At 44.2% G+C, this 21,656-nt stretch overlaps 1 protein-coding gene across 1 annotated transcript in view; it reads right to left on the bottom strand.

The window, feature by feature from the left end:
- VIT (vitrin) overlaps positions 1–21,656 on the bottom strand; it is an 85,173-nt gene that overhangs the window by 41,156 nt on the left and 22,361 nt on the right. Inside the window, exons 5-7 of the mRNA XM_068967113.1 lie at positions 18,189–18,322; positions 12,901–12,978; positions 6,971–7,162 (exon numbers count right to left, since the gene is read on the bottom strand). Of these exons, the coding sequence (XP_068823214.1) occupies positions 6,971–7,162; positions 12,901–12,978; positions 18,189–18,322 (404 nt within the window). The remainder of the gene's footprint in view (positions 1–6,970; positions 7,163–12,900; positions 12,979–18,188; positions 18,323–21,656) is intronic.

Consider the following 21,656-nt stretch of genomic DNA (forward strand, 5'->3'; position numbering starts at 1 on the left):
GCCCCCTGATGAAAATGCCCCTCATTCAGATTTTCCTTGGAAGTCAGACTTCCTCTCTGTGGTTGGTTCTACTTTGGGGGTTGCAGAGAAGGCCAACAGCATTAAAGGAAACTGTGCCCATGCTTGACTGCCTGAAAGACTAATTCCCCGGGCCTGTTAAGGTCTAAAGTGGCCTCGGAGTCCTTGGCTTGCCCAGAGATCTGATTCTTAAGCATTTTGTCCTGAACATCAGCGTGTACGTTGGCAAAGAGGCAATTGGGAAGCCATAGAAGCTCTCAGTCCTGTCCAGGGGACTCCTTGGAGCCCCTGCTCCCATCTGGCATCAAAGCAAAACAGAATCTGCAGACTCAAGGAATCTTTTAACATGTGGAGGACAGGTACCTCTAGCAAGAGAAAGGCCTGGACTCTTCTCCTTTCTTGTGCGCCGAGGCTATAAAGGAAACTGGAAAGTCTGTCAGCTCATGGCCCAGGCCCCAGGCAGAGTTTGTGGAAAGCATCTAGCCGAGCTAGATTCTCCTTTCTCATCTCTGCAGGCCTCAGCAGCCTCTCAGAGAAGAGAACTTGTTTCGTGTGTCTGCATCCGCAGTTCCTGGGCCGAACCTTGAAGGGGTGCACACAGAAGTGGAAACAAGGGAGCCAGGGAGTGTCATGATTCCTGGGAGAATGGCTGGAGGAGAAAGGATGATTTCTGTCCCCTGTGTCACAGAAGCACTCGAGCAAAATTGGCTCTGCCCTTTCCTGGGAAATGATAAAGGCTTCTTTGACCCAAGTTCCTCAAGGATAAACCCCAGAGAGTTTTCAAGTTTATGAGAGCCTAGTCACCGAATCCTTAGGAATTTCTATTACAACCTCCAAAAAAATTGCCTCAAGGGAGTAGCGCTTCGCTTATTTAATGGCTTCCTTACAAGTTGGGCCCTTGAACAGTATCTTTTGTTGACATATCTGGTTTAATGATTTCTGTTCAAATCTGAGTCAAATGACAAGGATTTGGAAAGACAGCCTCCATGTAAACAAGCCTAACTTCCTCCAGTAGCTAGAAAGGTGAGTTCAGGTTCTTACCTGGATTAGCTTGGGGGCTATTTTGGCTGTTAATATAGGTAGTGGCTCAGATGGTAGAGTCTGCCTGCAATGCAGGAGACCTGGGTTTGATCCCTGGCTTGGAAAGATCCCTGAGAGAAGGAAATGGCAACCCACTCCAGTATTTTTGCCTGGAGAATTCCAGGGACAGAAGAGCCTGATGGGCTACAGTCCACGGGATCAAAAAGAGTCAGACAAGACTGAGTGAAAAGACTTTTTGATTTGTAGGTGGTGGTGGACCAGAGATCTGTAGTAGCATTTGACTGGCCAGAGCATGAATTTTAATTTAACTCTTCTCATTCTTTCCATGATTCATCCTAGCAAGATATCACCAAGGTGAGAACTGAGGTAAAGCTTTGTCCTTGTGTGGCCTGAATCTGCTCTGGAGGAGGCATTGAAATGAGGGGAAGAAGGATTTAACTCAAAACACTGACTGAAAATTCCAGGTAACAGTAGCCCTTGCACTCCACAGCTGTCAAAGCATCTTTTACTAAACTGCCATATTTCTTTATACTTCATTATTCTTATAATAATTCAGCTGTGCCTCTCCTGAGGGAGTTACAGTAATTCCTCAATAGAAATGTCACTTAACATTTAGCAGTTTGCTGAAACTGCATTAACATGGTATCGATGCAAATAGCATTAGCTTTCAGTCATTTTTAAGGGTACACAATGGGTTATCCTTAATTACTCCGTGGGAGAATTGAATACATTTCAGCATTCATTATTCACTGGGCAATTTTTCTGAAGCAAGGTTTTTAAAAGGGCAGAGAGAGATGGGAGATTCTGTGAAGAGAGCTGCAAAGTTTGTTTTAGGCGGGAGAGGGACCACATAAAAACTGGCTGAGGGAAAGAACCAAGTTTCATGGAAGGGAAGAGATAACAGGTCATGGGAAAACATCAGTTTTTCTTAGAATCAAATTTATCCACCTTAACTTTTCATTCCTTTTGTCTTTGTTCCAATTGTTGTTGTTGTTGTTCAGTCGCTAAATTGTGTCTGACACTTTGTGACCCCCATGGACGGCAGCATGCCAGTCTTCTTCCCTGTCCTTCACTAGCTCCCAGAGTTTGCTCAAACTCCTGTCCATTGAGTGGGTGATGCCATCCAACCATCTCATCCTCTGTCGCCCCCTTCTCCTCTTATCCTCAATCTTTCACAGCATCAGGGGCTTTTCCAGTGAGTCAGTTCTTCGCATCAGGTGGCCAAAGTATTGGAGTTTCAGCTTCAGCATCAGTCCTTCCAATGAATATTCAGGACTGATTTCCTTTAGGATGGACTGGTTTGATCTCCTTGCTGTCCAAGGGACTCTTAAAAGTCTTCTCCAGCACCACAGCTCAAAGGTGTCAATTCTTCAGTGCGCAGCCTTCTTTATGGTCCAACTCTCACATCCATATGTGGCCACTGCTGCTGCTGAGTCGCTTCAGTCATGACCGACTCTGTGCGACCCCATAGACGGTAGCCCACCACGTTCCCCCGTCCCTGGGACTATCCAGGCAAGAACACTGGAGTGGGTTGCTGTTTCCTTCTCCAATGCATGAAAGTGAAAAGTGAAAGTGAAGTTGCGCAGTCGTGTCTGACTCTTAGCAATCCCATGGACTGCAGCTCACCAGGCTCTTCCATCCATGGGATTTTCCAGGCAAGAGTACTGGAGTGGGGTGCCATTGCCTTCTCCATATGGCTACTAGAAAAACCATAGCTTGGGCTATATGGACCTTTGTTGGCAAAGTGATGTCTCTGCTTTCTTGTTCCAGTTATTTGGACACAAACTCAAAATAGCTCTGTTTTCTAATTATAAAGTGGGCACGTGCTCACTATCAGCATATCCACTGTGGGTAGTAAAGAATCATCTGTAACCCCGCTATGCAGCAGTGGCTTGTTTACAATTTTGGTAGACAGTGTTCTATTCCTTTTTCTATGCACATATTCTCATGTGCAAAACATAATTATAACACATGAGATTGGTAGCCATCCTGTTTTGTAGCCTGCTTCTTTGACTTAACAACCTGTCACAGACCAATCTTCTCTTGTCAGGAAGTATGCATATTTTAATAGCTGCATTGTGACTTTTTAACCATTCTGACAATGAACAATTAAATTGTCTCCACTTATTTTTCTATCATGAACAACATCTATGTCCAGGCTTCTTTTGACTTTGGCTGATAATTACCTTGGGATATATTCCTGGAAGTGCAAATGCTGGGTCATTTCTCCACACTGTTGCCCAAACCGTGTTTTTATCAATTCCTAATGTGAATTGGTGAAAGCTGACACCTTACTGTTTACTTTGAGTGTGTTTGATTCCTGGTGAACATCTGTTATATTTATTGGCTGTTTGTAGTTCTTCCTCCATCGCCTGCCTGGTCATAACCTTCACCCATCTTTCTTGGAATGTTTGTCTTACTGTTTTATAAGACTGGATTTTAAGGAAAATCTCCTCCTGATACCTTAAGGAAGATAAACATTCAGAGATGAGATGCATGTTGGTGAGAAGGGAAAGTGCACACGGAAGGGTCGGGCTTTTTATGGATTCTGGTTCCTTCCTGTCCCAGGTTTCGCCACTTCTTCCTTAGTGGACCTTGGTCAGGGGGTGGCTTGGAGTAGAAACGTGTGTCACAGGCCCGTCCACCAGGTGGCGCTCCGCTCCTCTCTGGGGTTTACCGTTTAGTGTGGACACATCTGATGATGTGTTAGATTAGCTGAGGCATCCCGGGCACTTCTTGAGATAAACCTGACCAGAAAACAATGCTGGGCCAAGCCACACTCTACCTTCCAAGCCGCAGTAGATTCAGCGGACCCTGCAGCTGGACCTACGGCCTCGTCCATTGTTTCCAGAGCGCTTTCCTCAACATAACGCGGGACCTGGTTCTCCAGGCTGCCGGCTCTGGTCCTGGGAAGCAGCACTCTGCCTGCCTGGCTCCACTAGGTGCCGACATTCCTACCCCACCGGCCTCTCGCGTGAACGGTCTCGCCTCTGCTCTGAGTCACCGCCACTCTAGGTCTTGGCCCCCCCCAAGGAGCCCCAGCCTTCTCTTGTTCTGTACTCCTCTCTGTCTTGTTAGGTTTGCACAATTGCGGGTCGGTTAAGAGGCTGAGATGTGACCTTGGTGTCCAGCCCCATCTTCCTGGGAGTCCCACTACCTGCATCAACTTCTCGTCATGAGCTGAGAGAACCCCTTTTCCTTGCTGCAGTTTCGACTCTCCTGGACTCCCTCCCCTGCCTGTGTCCGCTCTGAAAGGCAGCTCTTGAGCTCATTGGAGAGCAAAGATGACTCCAGGACCCCCGAAAGCAGGCTGCTCCTGCTCTGCCTCACACTTCTTAGGCGTCCTGCTGCAGGGGTCTTGGGGGATCTTGGTAGGATATCTTCACCGACATGGCCCAAGACCCTGGAACGGCGCCTGACACACAATGGGCACTCAAGAAATGCTTTTGAATGAATACGTGAATTAGGTTTTGCTTCAGTGCCCCACCTACAGTCACTTCTAGAATCTTTCGACTACAGTCACATACATGAAAGGAAAAAAAAATTCACAAATGCATCAATAGCGACTTACTTGTCCATCAGCAGGAGAGTTGCTCTCATAATTTAATAGAATATTTTCAGCTATTTGAAGAAATAAGTTATCTATATATTAAATATTATTTAGTACAGTTGGGCTAAAATGTCACAGCGCATATCTACAGCCAAGCATTAGGATAGGCATTCACGAGAGTAGATTGGTGGTTACCTAGGGCCAGTGGGGGAGGCCTTTAGGGGGACGTGGTGAGTGACTGTCAATGAGTGAGGGGTTTCTTTTTGAGGTGATGAAAATGTTTTAGAACTGACTGTGGTGATGGTCACACTACTTTGAGTACACTGAAAATCACTGACCTGAATATTTTAAATGAGTGAATTGTACGGCAGGCAAAACGTATCTCAAGAAGGCTGTTATTTGAAAAAAAAAAACAAACAAACACATAGGCATTCAAACAGGAGTCTTCACTCTTCTTCATTCCTACGGAAAATCCTTTGAGTAAACCATTCACGTTTTAAAAAGTCCTCTCTTCCTGCCTCCCTCCCCAATTTGGCTCCTCTCGTAGCAATTAGGGCGCAGGCGACACAGAGCGCTTACCCTGGATATTTGTCCAGGAGTCTGTGGGGCAGCACAGACGTGGGTGCTGGACCGGGATGAAGCGCAGACTGACGGGCTGCGAGGCTGCTGCCCAAAGCTTGTGTCCCCAAGCCAGGAATTATGAAGATTGGCCAGGCTGGGAGCCACTGCTTCAGGCTGCTTGAGGGTTTCCACAAGCAAAGGCCCGACTTGTAACAGGATTTCCAAGCTCCCAGGGTAGCAAAGTAAATATGCCCCAGGCTTAATTATATGTGTTATGTAAAAATTGCCATCCTCTAAGGAGACACCAGGAGCAAGCAACATACTCAGCTACTCACAAGTCTTTAAAAGAATCAAGATGATGGGGTAGTGTGTTAATGTATTTCAGAAATGATTTTTGTGGTATTTTATTTGGGGACTTTATATTATAGCTTCTTCCATGAGCCGTGCATCGGATGGAATAATAATAATTCCTATTCTATAGAACTGTTGGGAAGATTAAAAGAATGTGTGCAGGGCTCCTGGCACAGGGAGAGAATGGACTGTGCATTCTGTGATTGTTTATTACTAATCAGAGCAGGAGTTGGCTGTGTCTAGACCCTCCAGTCTTGTCACCCTGCCCACGTCCAGGCAGGTCAAGGCCTCAGCTTCTGTGCCACATCGTTAGTGCCTTGGGTGTTTGTTCACGGTGGAGATGCCTCCTGTCGCCGGGGCTGGGGGGTGGGGGGAGTGTCACGGGAGAGCTGGCTGCTGGTCGTGGAGCCCAGCTCTGCTGCTTCCCATCAGTGTGACTAGGGGCCAGTTTCTTCCCCAATACGATGAATTAAGCAAATTAGAAGCACTGTATCTGCTTTATAGGGTTGTTTTGAGGATTTAGTAGGCTAATATTTCTCAGGGGCTTAGAAGAGTGTCTAGCACACTGAAAGTGTTTGGATTTGTTGAATAGAAAGATGGCTAGGGAGCTGGGCTCTGACAGGGAAGAGGGAAGGGGCATGCTACGTGGCAGTGATGTTTGGAAGCTGGAGGTAAGGCTGAAAAGACCCAGTCCTGGGCACTTCCTCCTAGAAGTGAAAAAGGTGGGAGATATTTAGAAGTAGCCGAGACACAGCGACACCTGCTCTGTGGAATTTCCTCCCCTCTTGCCAGAGGACCTTTAGAAATGAGATAGATGCTCACTGCCCAGGGTGCCTAACATAGAAGACTGTGTAAAGCTGTTGTTTGGATTATCCAATGGGCTCCTAAGGTTGAGTTCGATGTAATACCAAGATTAATTCCATAAACTGGACTTTGGTAAAACCTAAAACATGATTTAAGAAATGGAGACAAGTGGTAAGACAAAAGGCAGTCAGAAAAGAAATAAAAACCTGAGCTATCTGACTTTTGCTAAAGGAATTCTTTTTTGTTGTTGCCTGCTTCTAATATTTGAAGACTTCCAGGAGTATTCAGTTTGTCCCTTAAAACCCAACAGTGTTTACACAAGAATCTATTAGCCCTCCAACTGAGCTTTTGGAGAAATGGAGATTTTGCAATGGGAAAGTTTCACATAATATCCTACCTTCTAAAGTATGATTAACAGCAGTCCTATTTTCAAATCTGTATTAAGTCCTTCTACATAGTTTGCTTAGCTTTTAGTTCAGTTTTGAATTATCATGAGCTCAATTTACCCCCTCATATGGGAAGACACGGCACACACCCCCGGCCCAGCTCAAAACTCCATACACAGGCATTCAGAGAGGCTGTTGACCCTAAGAACCCAGCCGCCCACTTTTCTAGCACACGGCAGCATACAGTCCACCTACTGACCCAGGTCCTTGCTTCTCTGGCCTGCGGGCTGTGGTCGGAGGCCGCTGGCGGTAAAGTCTGCAGATGGGGAGGGCTTTGGCAAGGTGGTGCGGGTGGCCTCGACAGCAGTGGTCCCTGGTACCTGCGTCGCAGTGACTGGCTGTGCTGCTGTCTCTGGACCTGATGGGCTCTGATCTGCTCTTGCGGTCTCACCTGTAAGAAAGTGGAATTACATTGGGGCTTACAGAATAGCTGGTAGGCTCTTCAGGACAGAAATAAGTAGTTCTTGGACACTAGCTATGAGCAAAGTCCTATGCTAGCTGCTGTGGAGGCATGTACAATCTGGATGGAGGAATAAATCGATAAATGAACCAAAGATGAAATAATGATAAAATATTTAAAAGACAGCTCAAAATAATAGCCACATAAACAAGGCTGAACATGATTAATCATCAAATTAATTTGCCATACACCAGAAGCAATGGTTCGTGGATATATATGCTGTTTCAGTTAGTGTTGGCCTAGAAGTAAGGGGTGCTTTCAGGGCTCTCATTGTTTTACAGAATGTGTCTTAGATGCTTCGGTTTTGGTTCATGACTAGCCGACTAACTCCTCTAGGTCCCAGTTTCCTCATCTATAAAACAGGGTAACAGAACTAATCAGGTGGTAAAGACTATCTCATTTCTTCTTCTAAACATTACGCCTCACCCACATGTGATGATTTAGATTGCTTCCACAATTTTAAATAATCTGAATTTATTACAAATTATTTATGAATTTATTATGAATTTATAATTTATTATGAATTATTTATGTTGAGGGCATGGGGGCAAATGGCCCACTGGACCTTGGGATTGTATAGAGAACCATGTGTCTGCGTCAGAAGGAAATACCACATGGTCCCCAAAGTGAAGAGCACCCCAGTCCTGGGAGGGAACAGCAGCCACCCTCACCCGTGCCTCTTGGACCCCATGGCAGGTGTGCCATCCTACATCTGTGTGTCTGTGTTAGTTTCCTGGGGATGCTATAACTAATTACCTTAAGCTCAGTGGCCTAAAACAACAGGAATGTAGTCCCTCAGAGTTCTGGAGGCAGAAAGCTGGAATCAGCATCACTGGGCTGACCTCCGTCCAGAAGCTCTAAGGTAGAATCTGCTTCTTGCCTCTTCTGTTTCCTGGCGGCAGTGGCATTCCTTGACTTGACACCCCGCCAGTCTTCAAGGCTGGCATCCTCAATTCTCCGTCTACTCTACTTTTATGCGGCCTTCTTTTCTATGTGTGTTAAACCTCCCTCTCCCTCCTCTTATGAGGGTACATGTGATTGCATTGAGTCTCCCTGACAACCCTGCTCTCAGTCTAGGATCACCACCACGCCCCGCCCCTGCCATCTAAAGATCCTTAACTTAATCACATCAGCACAGCCTCCCAGCCTTTTTGCCCCTACCCCTTTCCTGCTGTGTAAGAAGACCTCTGCAGATTCCAGGATTAGGATACGGATATCTTTTCAGGGGTTGCTTTTTCAGCCTATGACAGCATCCCAGCTTTAGCTGTAACTCTGCTTAAGCATGAAGCATCTTTGGTACACAGAACAGCAGGCCAAGGGGGTAGCATCTGAGATAGAAAGCTCTACACTCTGTGGGGACCACCCAGCCTCCTCTTGGACATGGTGCTGCATGCTGGGCCATGTCAGACTGCAGCCCTGTTCAGACGTGCAGACAAACATGAGGTGGGGTCGGGTGTTCAGACTCACTGCCCAGCACTGTACTCGCCAGTTCCCGCCCACCCTCCCCCCGCCCCCCGACACTGTCACCTCCTGTGGGAGTCAGAGCACTGACCTGGGAGCACAGGTCAGGACAGAACACCCTGGAACTGGGCCGGAGTTTGGCCATCCTGTCTGCTCTTGCAGGCGCTAGCCTGGCAGGGCAGGAAGCGGATCCCGCATTTACCCTGATGCTTGCTAGCAGTTGGTCATCTTTAAATCCGCCTGGAGACTGTGCCAGACTAATTGCTAAAGAGCTGGCAGCGGCCTCAGGGGTTCAGCCAGTCTTCACGCCATCCTTGGGCAAAACTAAACTTGAGTGATTTATGATGTTTCCATTACTCTAAAGGAACTGAGCTTTCATAACAAGTCCTAGGGAAGTTTCTAATTTCTCCAAAGTACTCCTCTGTTATACCCTCTGGTAAACACTACCAGGCATTAATGCCTCTTTAGGGAGACGCAGGCTCAGGTTCATACAGGGAAAAGACAGAATCACTCGTATATTTTATGAAATAGGATATATTACTAATTTGGAGAGAAATCTATAAATAAACTTTGTACTTGCAAATTATTAATTAAAGCACAATTAATTAAATTAAAAGAAAAACTTACTTGAAAATAGTGAATATTTTTGCCACTTTAAACTCATTAGATACTAAGGATCTGGATTATCTTTTTCTCCTACCATTGGCTAATTCTGAGGTTGCCAACCTGCTTCCCTGCCAGTCTGCTTTTGCTGATATTGATTTGCTAGATAGCAAATAAAATATCCTGTGGACAGCCATTTATGTTACTTGCTTAGAACACAGATAGTTTCAAGCATAAATAAATTCAACCAACAGAGCCATCTCCTTGGTCTTCCACATTCTACCATGGAAGACCTAGTCATTTTTGCCTGCTCTCCTTCAAGGAATAGAACTGTCTCTAAGAGGGAGGTAGAGAAAATACCCCAAATGATTCCAGTTGCTTATTGAATATAATGCTTGGTGTGACACCAGGTGAATTTTTCCTTTTGAGCAATTTGAAATAAAACTACCAAAAAATAGTTTCTTTGTACAACTTCAGCTATGTGGAAGCTTAGGCTTTTTTCAAAGATTTTCATGGGAAAACATTTCAAAACTTCCCTCAGACTCTTGACATATTATTCTTTGGACAAGGTCAAGAATAGCTCGAGACTCAACCATACCAAAGGGTCCCCAGCTGCCTGTACCTGGACATCACTAGGATTGCAATGGGGGTGATCCAGGGCTCTATTCAGAGATTCTGATCCACTGAGCTAGGGTGGGCCAGGGAAATCTGACTGGAGAAGCATGGCCAGCTCCAGGCGCCTGGACTTTTGGCCCCAGCCCTCGCCAGCCTGGCCACAAGGCTTTCTCCAGTCTTCTGAGCCTGGCTCCCTCTGCTGTAAAGTGGGGATGGTCAGACCTACTTGGGGGGCTGCTGTCACAGTTAGAGGTCGTGTCTATAAGGGGGCTGCACAGTGCTTGTCACACGGCAGACTTCTGATAAATGCCAGCAGCTGACACCATTGTGATACACCTGCCCCTCCCCCAGGGCAGGGTTGCGATGCTTGAGGGGATCATCCTAACCTGATTTATCTGTTCACTCCCATTCTAGGAGAGATCAGGAAGCATCTTGTTAGGGGCAGGTTGGGACCTGAGCAGCTGCTGGTCTGTGCATCTCCAGTTCTCCCTCTTCCTTCCGTTTCCAAAGGAATTTTATCACCAAAGAAACAGTGGCAATCAAGGGGCCACCCTTTTTACTGTTCTCACTGGATTTTTTCATTTGAATTGTTGAGACTCACTGCATGGTGGGACTGTCACTTGAAAGAGGTTCATCTAATTTTGAGGCTGGATAAGACCCCAGTATCTCCTTTATGCTGGAATCCTTACAGCTGAGCTCAGAGTCTGCCACCAAATGTGCTCAACACATGGTTACTGAATGACTGAATTTGATTTTTCAGACTCAGACAACTCTGGATGGTCTTGTGATAAGAGGCTGATAGTGAGAAATGGAGATGGTGTCATGGGAGATATGGTGATGGGAGATATGGCTTTTGCTAGTTTTAAACGTGCATGGCATTGGAATGCCCTGCTTGTCCAGTGGTTAGGACTCGGTGCTTTTACTGCCAAGGATCCAGGTTCAATCCCTAGTTGGAGAACTAAGATCCCACAAGCAGGATGGTATGGCCAAAAAATATATGTACATAGCAGCATAGTGTGAGAAGGCGCCAGCTCCTCCGCATTCCTCCTGGTGGTCAGTGAGTCAGGTCTGCTGGGTGGGCGGTGCCTAGCTGGCCACAGTGCAGGGTCAGAGAGAGAAGTTTTGGAACTAGTCTCTGCTATGCAGGACCTAGAAACCAACTGATCTGGCCATCTAAGTCACCATTGGTTGTGATTCGTTTCTCTCCCCTCACCCTGACCCACTTCAGGGGGATGCCAGTAGAGTTCTAGTGTCGTCAAGGCCCATTAGAGTGGCACCCTTGGGGTATCTGAAATGGGGGTGTCCTGGCGCTCTGCCTCAGGGGTGGGACAGGTGTCTGGCAAAGTCACAGGAGGGGGTTTGGGAATCTGTCCAGATTCTGGCCATGGCCCAGCACAGAAGCCAGAAGGCCCCAGTCCCCGCTTTCTGTCCCCGCTTTCTGCATGAGGAGAGGTGTCACTGAACTTCCCACGGATGGGGCCATGCTGGCAGAACTGTGCTGTCGATGGCCCCACCTGACCCAGGCCCCTCAGCAGAAGGACTTGAAGAAGGGGAGGGGTCCGAGGCCACCTCTGGAGGAGAGCAGTGTGCAGGGTAAGAGGATGTTCCCTCCCTCCCTTCATGCTTTGCCCTCTCCCCGGGCCCACAGCAGAAGGGGACAGGGGACATCTCAGAAACGGTCCATGGGGCGCCACCCTCTGCTTGTGGGAGGCATTAAGGAAGAGTTGATTCTGTGCAGTTAAACAAGCAAAAACAGGTCTAGATTACTGGAATAATTAAGAAGTCATTAAAGATATTATTGGAGAGTAATTGGGGCGGGGAATGAAAAACAGCTTCTATCTGAATAATAAGTGCCTCGAGTCAGGATTCTTTATATACACTATAATTGGCAGAAAAAAATACAGGGTAACAGTGTAGAGAGGGTTTTTGGAGCCAGACTGACTGGATTTGATTCTCAGCTCTGCTACTTACTTGCTGTGTGGCAAAGGGCAAGTTACTAAATTTCTCTGGTGCTGTGATTTCTTTAGGGCTAAGAATAGTGTTAATACATATCTGTGGTGTTGCTGGGGTGATCAAATACAAAGATCAGGTGAATGTTCCAGTGATCTTGGAACAATGCCTGGCACACAGCGAAAGCTCAATAAATGCTAGCTAGCTTATATTGCCCATTTTAAAGCCATATTCACTTTATGGACAGGAACAAAGTCAGCTAGCCTGTCAAGCTTCTGGGGTTTGCTGTTCAGGCGCTCAGTAGTATCCAGCCCCTGCAGCACACCAGGCTTTCCTATTCTTCACCATTTCTGTTCCTTCATTATTTCAAGTTTCTGAAAGTAATGTTCAATCCCACCATAAAACAACACACAGCTTCTCTTTGATGAGAAATCAAAGTATTATCCCACCACCCCCACGCCCCCCACCCCTGGCGAAAGGACAGGAATGCATAGCACAGTTACTGCTTTTACACAAAAACCCAGAAAAAGGTATTTTCCTAGCCTGAGTTCTCTCTGTACCCACTTAGTGGTTCACAGGAAGCTGGGGTTGGCACAACCTCACAGATAGTGTAGTTTTGGCTGGTGTCGTTGAGATTAGTGGCTTGCTATTGTCACAGAAGCCACATCACCTTCTTTGCTTCCCTTCATTTCATACCTAAGTAGAGACCGTCTTTTCCCTTTCAGCCACCAGGGAACATTTCCACACAGAATGTCATGTCATCTTCTAAAGTAGCAATACAATAAAATTTAAGGCAACAGTCATTCTGAACAAAAATGACAGAAACACAGAGATAATCTCAGAATTGCAAAAACAAAAATAAAGCCTCAGTCTTCAGCCCACTGATTTCTGTGCCCGCGTTCCTGGCATCTGTTAAAATATTACTGGAGTCAGTGGAGCTTGACCGGTTAAGATGCTAATTTCCACCCTATCTTCTAAAACACAGAATTGCCTGATTACAAAATCAGAAGATTTAGATGAAATCACACGTGGACACTTGCCTGCTTTGGCAGCTGGGCTTTTAGATGATGAATATGTAAGAGACGATGGGTAGGTTACACCCTTTTGGGGTTTACCTTCTGTAAAAAAAAAAAAAAAAAAAAAACCTATTTATTTCTGGAGCTAGAGATTTTAGATGGTTGCATCCTGATAAGTTGATTCCCTCCTTCTGATTTGTTTCTCTTGAGTTTAAGGAAATCAGTCAATCTCCACCCGCCTCCCATCCTTTGCTGAATTGTTGATTACAGTGAAAGTCAAGTGGCATTATGTTTTTCTGTATTGCCTGTGTTTTATTAATATTAGAAAGGAAACCATAACATCTTCATGACTCAGAATTAACATGAGCAACCCTTATTTGCTCGTGAAGATGTGACCTGGAGGTGAAGTTTTCATACGTGTGACTCTGAATGTTAAACCGGGTCAGTAGATGAAAACCTCCTTATACTCTCCTGGACACGAGAGCTCCGGCGGCTGACTGGCTGTGCATGAACAACTACCTCTCACTTTCATGGACCCTGTGGGAGCCATTTGAATTCCACAGCGCTAGAGAAACTTGAAAGTAGGTAAATAGAGATCAGCCTTGGAAACAGCCATTTGTTGCCCACCCAGGGAGTGAAGGTTTAGAGAAGGAATGCTAATGTGTATCAGGGAAATGGTGGAGGCATAAACAAGAAAAATGATTGGGGTTGGGTAGGCAAGTCTCAAGCCTGGTGTGACTGAACAAGCCTGTGAAGACTGCTGCCCACGGTGGTCCTCTGCCGGAGAGTTAGCCTGGAGTTCCACCAGGGAGCCTCATTCCAAGGAAATGGAAAGTGTCAGTAGAACACAAGCCCCCCTGAGGCAGGTAATTGGTCTCACTTGGTGGCTCTCAAGTCCCAGGGCCTGGAGAGTGTCTGGAATGTAGGAGATGCTCAGTAAGTATAACTGAGGGATTACCTTAGTGCTTAGATCTCTGTTCCCTGGTAGCTCACACAGTAAAAAAAGCTGTCCTGAATGCAGGATACCCAGGTTTAACCCTTGGCTTGAGAAGATCCCCTGGAGAAGGGGATGGCAACCCACTCCAGTATTCTTGCCTGGAGGATTCCATGGACAGAGGAGCCTGGTAGGCGGCAGTTCATGGGGGTCACAAAGAGTTGGACATGACTGAGTGACTAACTTTCACTTAGATCTCTGTTAAAATTTAAATACACTCAGAAGGGGTCTCACCTGTTATGTGATATTTCCACCTGATAATGAAAGCATTTTAAACTCTCAACCCAAGGGAATATTTGTATAGGATGGGCTTGGAGAGGAGACAGTGTAGAGTATCAAACAGGAGATGGGCAGTGGAATGGAATCTAGTGCCTGGGTTCACCAAAGGTCCTTCTGGAACAAGGGACAGCAAGAGTCATGAGGCAGAATGGGTAACAGGGTCTCAGGAAGGGTTTGGGATTGAGAGCAAGAAAATCTGTTTCTGTTTCTATTTCACCAATGATTGACTGCCTCAACCTCTAAGACTCTTGGTGTTTGTTTTTTTTTTTAATTCAGAAAATATGCATAATGGTATGGACCAGCTTACTATGCAATGTTGTAGGGATCTGAAGGGAAAAACATAGTTAAGATGTTTTGGAACCATATATCACCATAGAGATGCGAAGAAGTTCTTCTGGTGTTAGCTATGAGTGTCACTCAAGGTGAGAAAGAGGCACATGTTTGGGCTCAGGAGAGTTACTTCCTCTAATGAAAGCCCACCTGGAGCAGGGTGGGCACCCTGGTTTGGCCCTGTTCCAGGTGGACCGTGTGTGCTGTGCTAAGTCACCGTCTTATCTTTGCGACCCCATGAACTGTAGCCCACCAGGCTCCTCTATCCGTGAGATTCTCCAGGCAAGAATACTGGAGTGGGTTGCCATGCTCTCCTCCAGGGGATCTTTCTGACCTAGGGATCAAACCTGCATCTCTTGCGTCTCTTACTTTTTCCATATTAACAGGCGGGTTCTTTACCACTGGCATGAACTGTGAGTGGGGCTATTTCAGACCCGAGGAGGGTGCCTTGGTGAGGCCTCACTTTATGGATAGCAAATGCCACAGGGACACTGGCTCTTCAGTTTCCTATTCTTCTCACATCTAAAACCCTGTGATTCTCTCTGTTTCTATTCAGAGGAAAAGGAGCCTGAGCTCAGCTTTCTGAAATGTGGATCAGAGGACAAACAGGCAGTATTAGGAAGTCCCCCTCTGACCTTTCCCATCTCTGAACTGTGGAAGGACTGTGCTGAACAAAAAGACAACCCCTCTTCTGCCCGCTCCCAGCCTGCCAACGTGAATTAATTAAAGGTGCATAGCAACATGTGACAATTGGAAATAAAAGCCTAGAGAAAGGTCACGAAGGCATCTGAACCTTCAGAAGAGGACTCTGACATGATCCAGCAAAACTCGCTGGCTGTGAGCCACTGGACAGTGGATGAGCAAGCTCTGGCCGCTGTCAGCTGAGACCCTTATGTGGCATTGAGCTCTCCAAACTCATTCACTGGTAGTCATTGCAGAGCACATATGCTTATTATCAATGGCAAAAAGTGTTTCTGGTTAAATGTCACTAGGTGGAATGAGATGACGCGGCAGTTGAGACATATAGGGAATAACGCAGCAGATTGATTTTCATTTAAAAAATCCTAAACATCTCTACTCTTACGGAATTAATTTTTCTTTTAAACCTCTATTAGGATTCTTGGACTGCAGGCTAAGCACCGAAGACTGAAACCCTCTTATTCCCCCAGGAGCTACTTGGTAAACACCAACGTGGAAATTATACTTCTAAGTTTGGCAAATTTGTATTCTAGACCTTAGTATTTTCATATGGCCCCTGTTTTGTTATGAGGTAAAGCTTACAGCGCTATGATTAATGACCTCCCACTACTGGACATAGAAACTGGTATAGTTTGAACCCTGGATGTGCAGAATTCCACATGTAAGAGGACACAGAGATTGCTCAAGTTAGAAGATCTGATTGTAGTCCTACTAAAATTATGATCAAAGGATGGTGGAGATTGGGACACGGGGCATCTAAAGGTGCAAAAATCCCACCCGGATTGAAAGGCCTGCTGTATTATGAGACATTTCTCTCTTCCTTGCCTTAGCTGGCCTTCCACAGGTGGTGCCTTCTCAGGAGAGTCACATGGCTCCTGATTTTGTGGGGAATGCCATAAAAGGTTGCTAGAATGTATTTAAAATCCTGCAGTGCCTCTTTGGAGAAAATGAGCGAGTCAAGGCCCAGTGCAGAGTGAGCAGTACAAGGAGAAGACATAACACTGTCTTGCGCTCAAACGCTGACGGGGCGTGTCAAAAGCTGGAAGGGCTCCCAGGGGCCAAACCTGGAAATTTTGAGCATCAAAAAGAATAATGATGATAATAGTCTGTAACATGTTGTATTTTAAAAAATAATCTGTATGTCCACCATGGTACTTGGAAAAATAGTTGTGTGGGGGGAGGAGGGCTCATTTCTTTATGTAAGAACACTAGCTAATAAATGTGGAAGAATAAGGATAATTTTTCAATTTCTGACTTTACTCTTGTTACAGTAAGGATCACTGATGGATGTTAAAACCATTGGGTGAATTTTGGGTTAGGGGGACAAGCTATTTTGAAGTATCATCCTACAGATTGCTATTAATTATAAAGTATCTTTTCCCATGGAGAGATATTATAAAGTATCCAAGTTATCAAATTAAGCATCACCAACAAATGGACAAGATGACATTCTGTGTCTCCTTATGACCATTTATGATACTACACAATGGATATGCTATGGTACTATCTATGTAGTATCTTTGCCAAAATATTTAACCTGAACCCGAGCATGAGGCAATAGCCAGACCTGTTAATGGTCCAGATTGTGGAACATAGTACTAGATGACTGGCTGAGACTTCAAAAATATCATCGCAGGACTTCTCTGGTGGGCCAGTGGTTAAGAACCCGCCTGCTAATACAGGGGACAGGGGTTCGATCCCTGGTCTGGGGACATGTCATAGACCAACTAGGTCTGTGTGCCACAACTATTGTGCCCACATGCCCTCGAGCCTGTGCTCCGCCACAAGAGAAGCGACCGCAAGGAGAATCCCATGCACTGCAACAAAGACCCAGCACGGCCGGAAAAAAAAAAAATGTCACCGCTACTCATGACCGAAAATGGAAGTGTGGTGGTAGACGGGTCTGGATTAAAGGGAACCAAATAGACATGACAAGTAAATACAAGGGGTGATCTTTGATTGTAGATCCACCCCCTAACAGAAGAAGAAATTATTGTGAAGAATATTTTGGGTATAGTTGGATATAATTGAATCAGACTATTTCTTATTTTTCATATTTATTAATATTCATTAACATTATTGTAGCAATGCTAATATTTTTAAGGCATTGTACTGTGGTTATTTAGGAAAATGCTTTTGTTCTTACCAGATGTGTGCTGAAGTATTAAGGGATAATTGTCCTCATGCCGGTGGCTTACTTTCACACAGTTTGAGCAAAATATAAATAGATAGATAAGGCAAGTATAGCAAAATATTACCAATTGGTGTATCTGGGTGAAGGGAATATGGGTATTCGTGGTACTATATTTTCATTTTCCCATAAACTTAAAAGCTTTCAAAATAAAAGGTTAGGTTAGGGAAATTCACAAAAATAAAAGGAGGGGAACAGGCAAGTCATGATAATACAGAGATACTTGGTTATCTTTTTACTGTGAAGTCACACTGGCCATTAGGTCATTGACAGTACCTCTTTGGAAGAGGGCAAAAAAAAAAAAAAGTGAAAATGATTATCTATAAAATCCTATGGAGCCAGATAGTGAGGACTGATTAACAGTGAAACAATTAGTCTTAAAAAAGAAATCTCAGATACAGTTGTAGCTCAGTTCTCTAAAAGCCTGTCCCTATCTATTCATTTACCAGACTTCTCAAGGAATAAGCTAGATATGGGGAACATTTGGCATAACTAAAGGAGTAACTCAAAAACCCAAGTTATTAAATGTAATTCACTTAATTAAAAGTTTGATTGGACTTACTGATAGCTGCTGTGTGTTTAAAATGAGTAATTGGAGCCTTTTTATATTTCCAGACTTGGTAGTGATTTATCACTGTAATTAGAATTCATTGTTTCATGATCCTAATTATCAGAAGAACTAATGCTTCCGATTTTTATGTAATGAGGTGGGCCATGAAATAAAGCTAACAGCACGCTGAGAAGAGCACATTTCATCCCCTGAGGTCACTTAACCCAGGTGTCGTTATAGGGCAGCACCTCTCCAGGGCGTACACGTACCTGAGACGACAAAGGATTCTCTCCATCGTGGAAGGGATAATGAGCGGACACCGTTGGAGTAACTCCCTTTATAGCCAGACTGTCCAGCCACTTTCCGAACAAGTATTTTCCCTCCTGAATTATCAAGCACACCGCTGTGAAGAGAGAAAAAACTTTTTTTGAAGAAAGAGGAGAAGAATATTGTTTGACATATAATAGACTATGAAACCAGTCAGCATCTTAATTTTTTTCTTATTCTACATGTTATACATTAAAATCCTTTTTTAATCGAAGTCTTGTTGATTTACAATGTCGTGGTGGTTTCAGCTGTGTAGCATGGTCATTCAGTCATTCATATACGTGCATTTATTCTTTTTCACATTCTTTTCCTACACAGGTTATTACAGAGTATAGACTTCCCTGTGCCGTACAGGGGGCTTCCCTGGTGGTGGCTCAGGTGGTAAAGAATTCGCCCGCAATATGGGAGGCCTGGGTTCGATCCCTGGATTGGGAAGATCCCCTGGAGGAGTGCGTGGCAACCCCCTCCAGCATTCTTGCCTGGAGAATCCCCAAGGACAGAGGAGCCTGGCAAGCTGCAGTCCACGGGGTCACAAGGAGTCGGACACAACTATGATTGTGTGGACTGAGTGCTTAGTCGCTTCAGTTGTGTCCAGCTCTTTGCGGCCCACTGCCCACCAGGCTTTTCTGACCATGGGATTTTCCAGGCAACAATACTGGAGTGGGTTGCCGTGCCCTCCTCCAGGGGCTTTTCCTGACTCAGGGATGAACCCATGTCTCTTACATCTTCTACGCTGGCAGGCAGGATCTTTACCACTAGCACCACCTGGGAAGCCCACAGTAGGTTCCTGCTGGTTCTCTATTTTATATATAGCAGTGTGTATATTAAACCCAAGTTCCTAATTTATACACCCCCCCACCCATGTTTTCCCCTTGATAACCATAAGTTTGTTTTTGAAATCTGCGACTTGTTTCTGTGAGTTGTTCTTTTTTTTTTTTTTAATAAATAAGTTCATTTGTATAATTTCTTTTTAGATTTTGCTTATAAGGGATATCTTACAATATTTCTCTTTTTCTGACTTCACTCAATATAAGTCCTGTAAGTCTAATATAAGTGAATATATGTCCATTCACTCTAAGTCCATCCATGTTGCTGCAAATGGTATTATTTCATTCTTTCTAATGACTAAGATTCGTTGTATATGGGCGCCATATCTTCTTTATCCATTCTCGGTCAGTGGACATCTAGGTTGCTTCCATATCCTGGCTGTAGTGCATAGTGCTGCAATGAACACTAGAGTGCATGTGTCTTCTTGAATTATGGTTTTCTCCAGATACATGCCCAGGAGCGAGATTGCTGGATCACATTATAGTTCATTTTTACTTTTTTAAGGAACCTCCAAACTGTTCTCAATAGTGGTTGTATCGATTTACATTCCCGTCAACAGTGTGGGAGTGTTTCCTTTTCTCCACACCCTCTCCAGTGTTTATGGTTTGTAGACTTTTTGATGATGGCATTCTGACCAGTGTGAGGTGATACCTTGTTATTGTTTTGATTTGCATTTTTCTGATAATTAGTGATTTAAATATCTTTTCAGGTGCTTTTTGGCCATCTGCATGTCATCTTTGGAGAAATGTCTATTTAGATCTTCTACTCATTTTTGGATTGAGTTGTTTCTTTGACATAGAGATACATGAGCCATTTTTATATTTTGGAGATTAATACCTTGTCAGTAGCTTTGTTTGCAAATATTTCCTCCCATTCTATGGGTTGTCTTTTCATTTTGTTTATGGTTTCCTTTGCTGTGCAAAAGCTTTTAAATTTAGTCAGCCCTTATATGTTTATTTTTGCTTTTGTTTTTGTACTCTAGGAGGTGGATCCAAAAAAGATATTGCTGCAATTTATGTCAAAAAGTGTTCTGTCTATGGTTTCCTTTAAAAATTTTATAGTGTCTAGCCTTACTTTTAGCTCTTTGAACCACTTTGAGTTTACTTTTGTGTTAAAGAATATTTGTTCTAACTTCATTATTTTGTACATAGCTATTTAGTTTTCCCAGCTCTTATTGAAGAGACTGTCTTTTCTCCATTGTATATTCTTGCCTCCTAAATTAACTGACCATAAATGCATGGGTCTATTTCTGGGTTTTCTATCCTATTCTATTGATCTATATTTCTGTTTTTGCTCCAGTACCATACTTTTTTGATTACTGTCATTTTGTAGTACAGTTAGAACTTGGGGAGCCTAATCCCTCCAGCTGTTTTTCTTTTTCTATATAAGGTTAGTTCTTAACTTAATTTTCACATGCTATTCTTTTAGTTTTATAAATATTTAACCATTTTTTCCCATCGACTTAAAAATGTTTTTAATTGGAAGATAATTATAATATTGTGTTGGTTTCTGCCATACATCAACATGAATCAGCTACAAACTTATTTTTTTAAGTCTTTATTGATTTTGTTATATTATTATTTCTGTTTTATTATGTTTTGATCTTTTGGCCACAAGGCCTGTGGGATCCTACCTCCCTGACCAGGGATCGAACCTGCATCCCTTGCATTGGAAGGTGAAGTCTTAACCACTGGACCACCAGGGAAGTCTCCAAAAATATTTTTTATTTGGAGGAAAATAGCTGTATAATGTTGTATTGGTTTCTGCCGTACAAAATGAAAATCAGTCATAATTATATATGTGTATATGTGTATATATGTGTGTGCGTGTGTACACCTTCCCTCTTGAGCCTCCCTACCCCCCTCTCCCCCCATCACACCCCCCTAGGACATCACAGAGCACCAGGCTTGGCCCCCTGTGCTATAAATCAACTTCCCACCAGCTATCTTACAGACGATAGTGTGTAAGTGTGTGTGTATATATATATATATATATCAGTGCTACTTTTTCAATTCATCCCACCCTTTCCCCGCTACTGTTTTTCTTTCTCTTTGCAGCCCTATGAGCTATACAGTCCATGGAATTCTCCAGGCCAGAATACTGGAGTGGGTAGCCTTTCCCTTCTCCAAGGGATCTTCCCAACCCAGGGATCAAACCCAGGTCTCCCTCATTGCAGGCGGATTGAGCCAGAAATGTTGAGGTAAGTTCCTTCTTTTCCCACTCTCTGGAGAGTTTTTATCATAAATATGTGTTGAATTTGGTCAAAAGCTTTTTTCGCATCTATTGAGATAATCATATTGATTTTTATTATTCAGTTTGTTACTATGGTGCATCATACCAGTTGATTTGAGGATACTGAAGAATCTTTGCACCCCTGGGATAAATCCCACTTGATCATGGTGGATGGTCTTTTTAATGTATTGTTTGATTTAGTTTGCTAGTGTTTTGTTGAGTATTTTTGCATCTATGTTCATTAATGGTATTCAGCCACCATCTTTATTTAGAGATATGAAAGCAGGAAGAGCAAGAAAACCTTCACCTTGCAGCCCAGCCCCATGTATGGTGCTTCCATCACATGGCCT

The sequence above is a fragment of the Capricornis sumatraensis genome, chromosome 1 (genome assembly GCF_032405125.1).
Source record: "Capricornis sumatraensis isolate serow.1 chromosome 1, serow.2, whole genome shotgun sequence".
Lineage (NCBI taxonomy): Eukaryota > Metazoa > Chordata > Mammalia > Artiodactyla > Bovidae > Capricornis > Capricornis sumatraensis.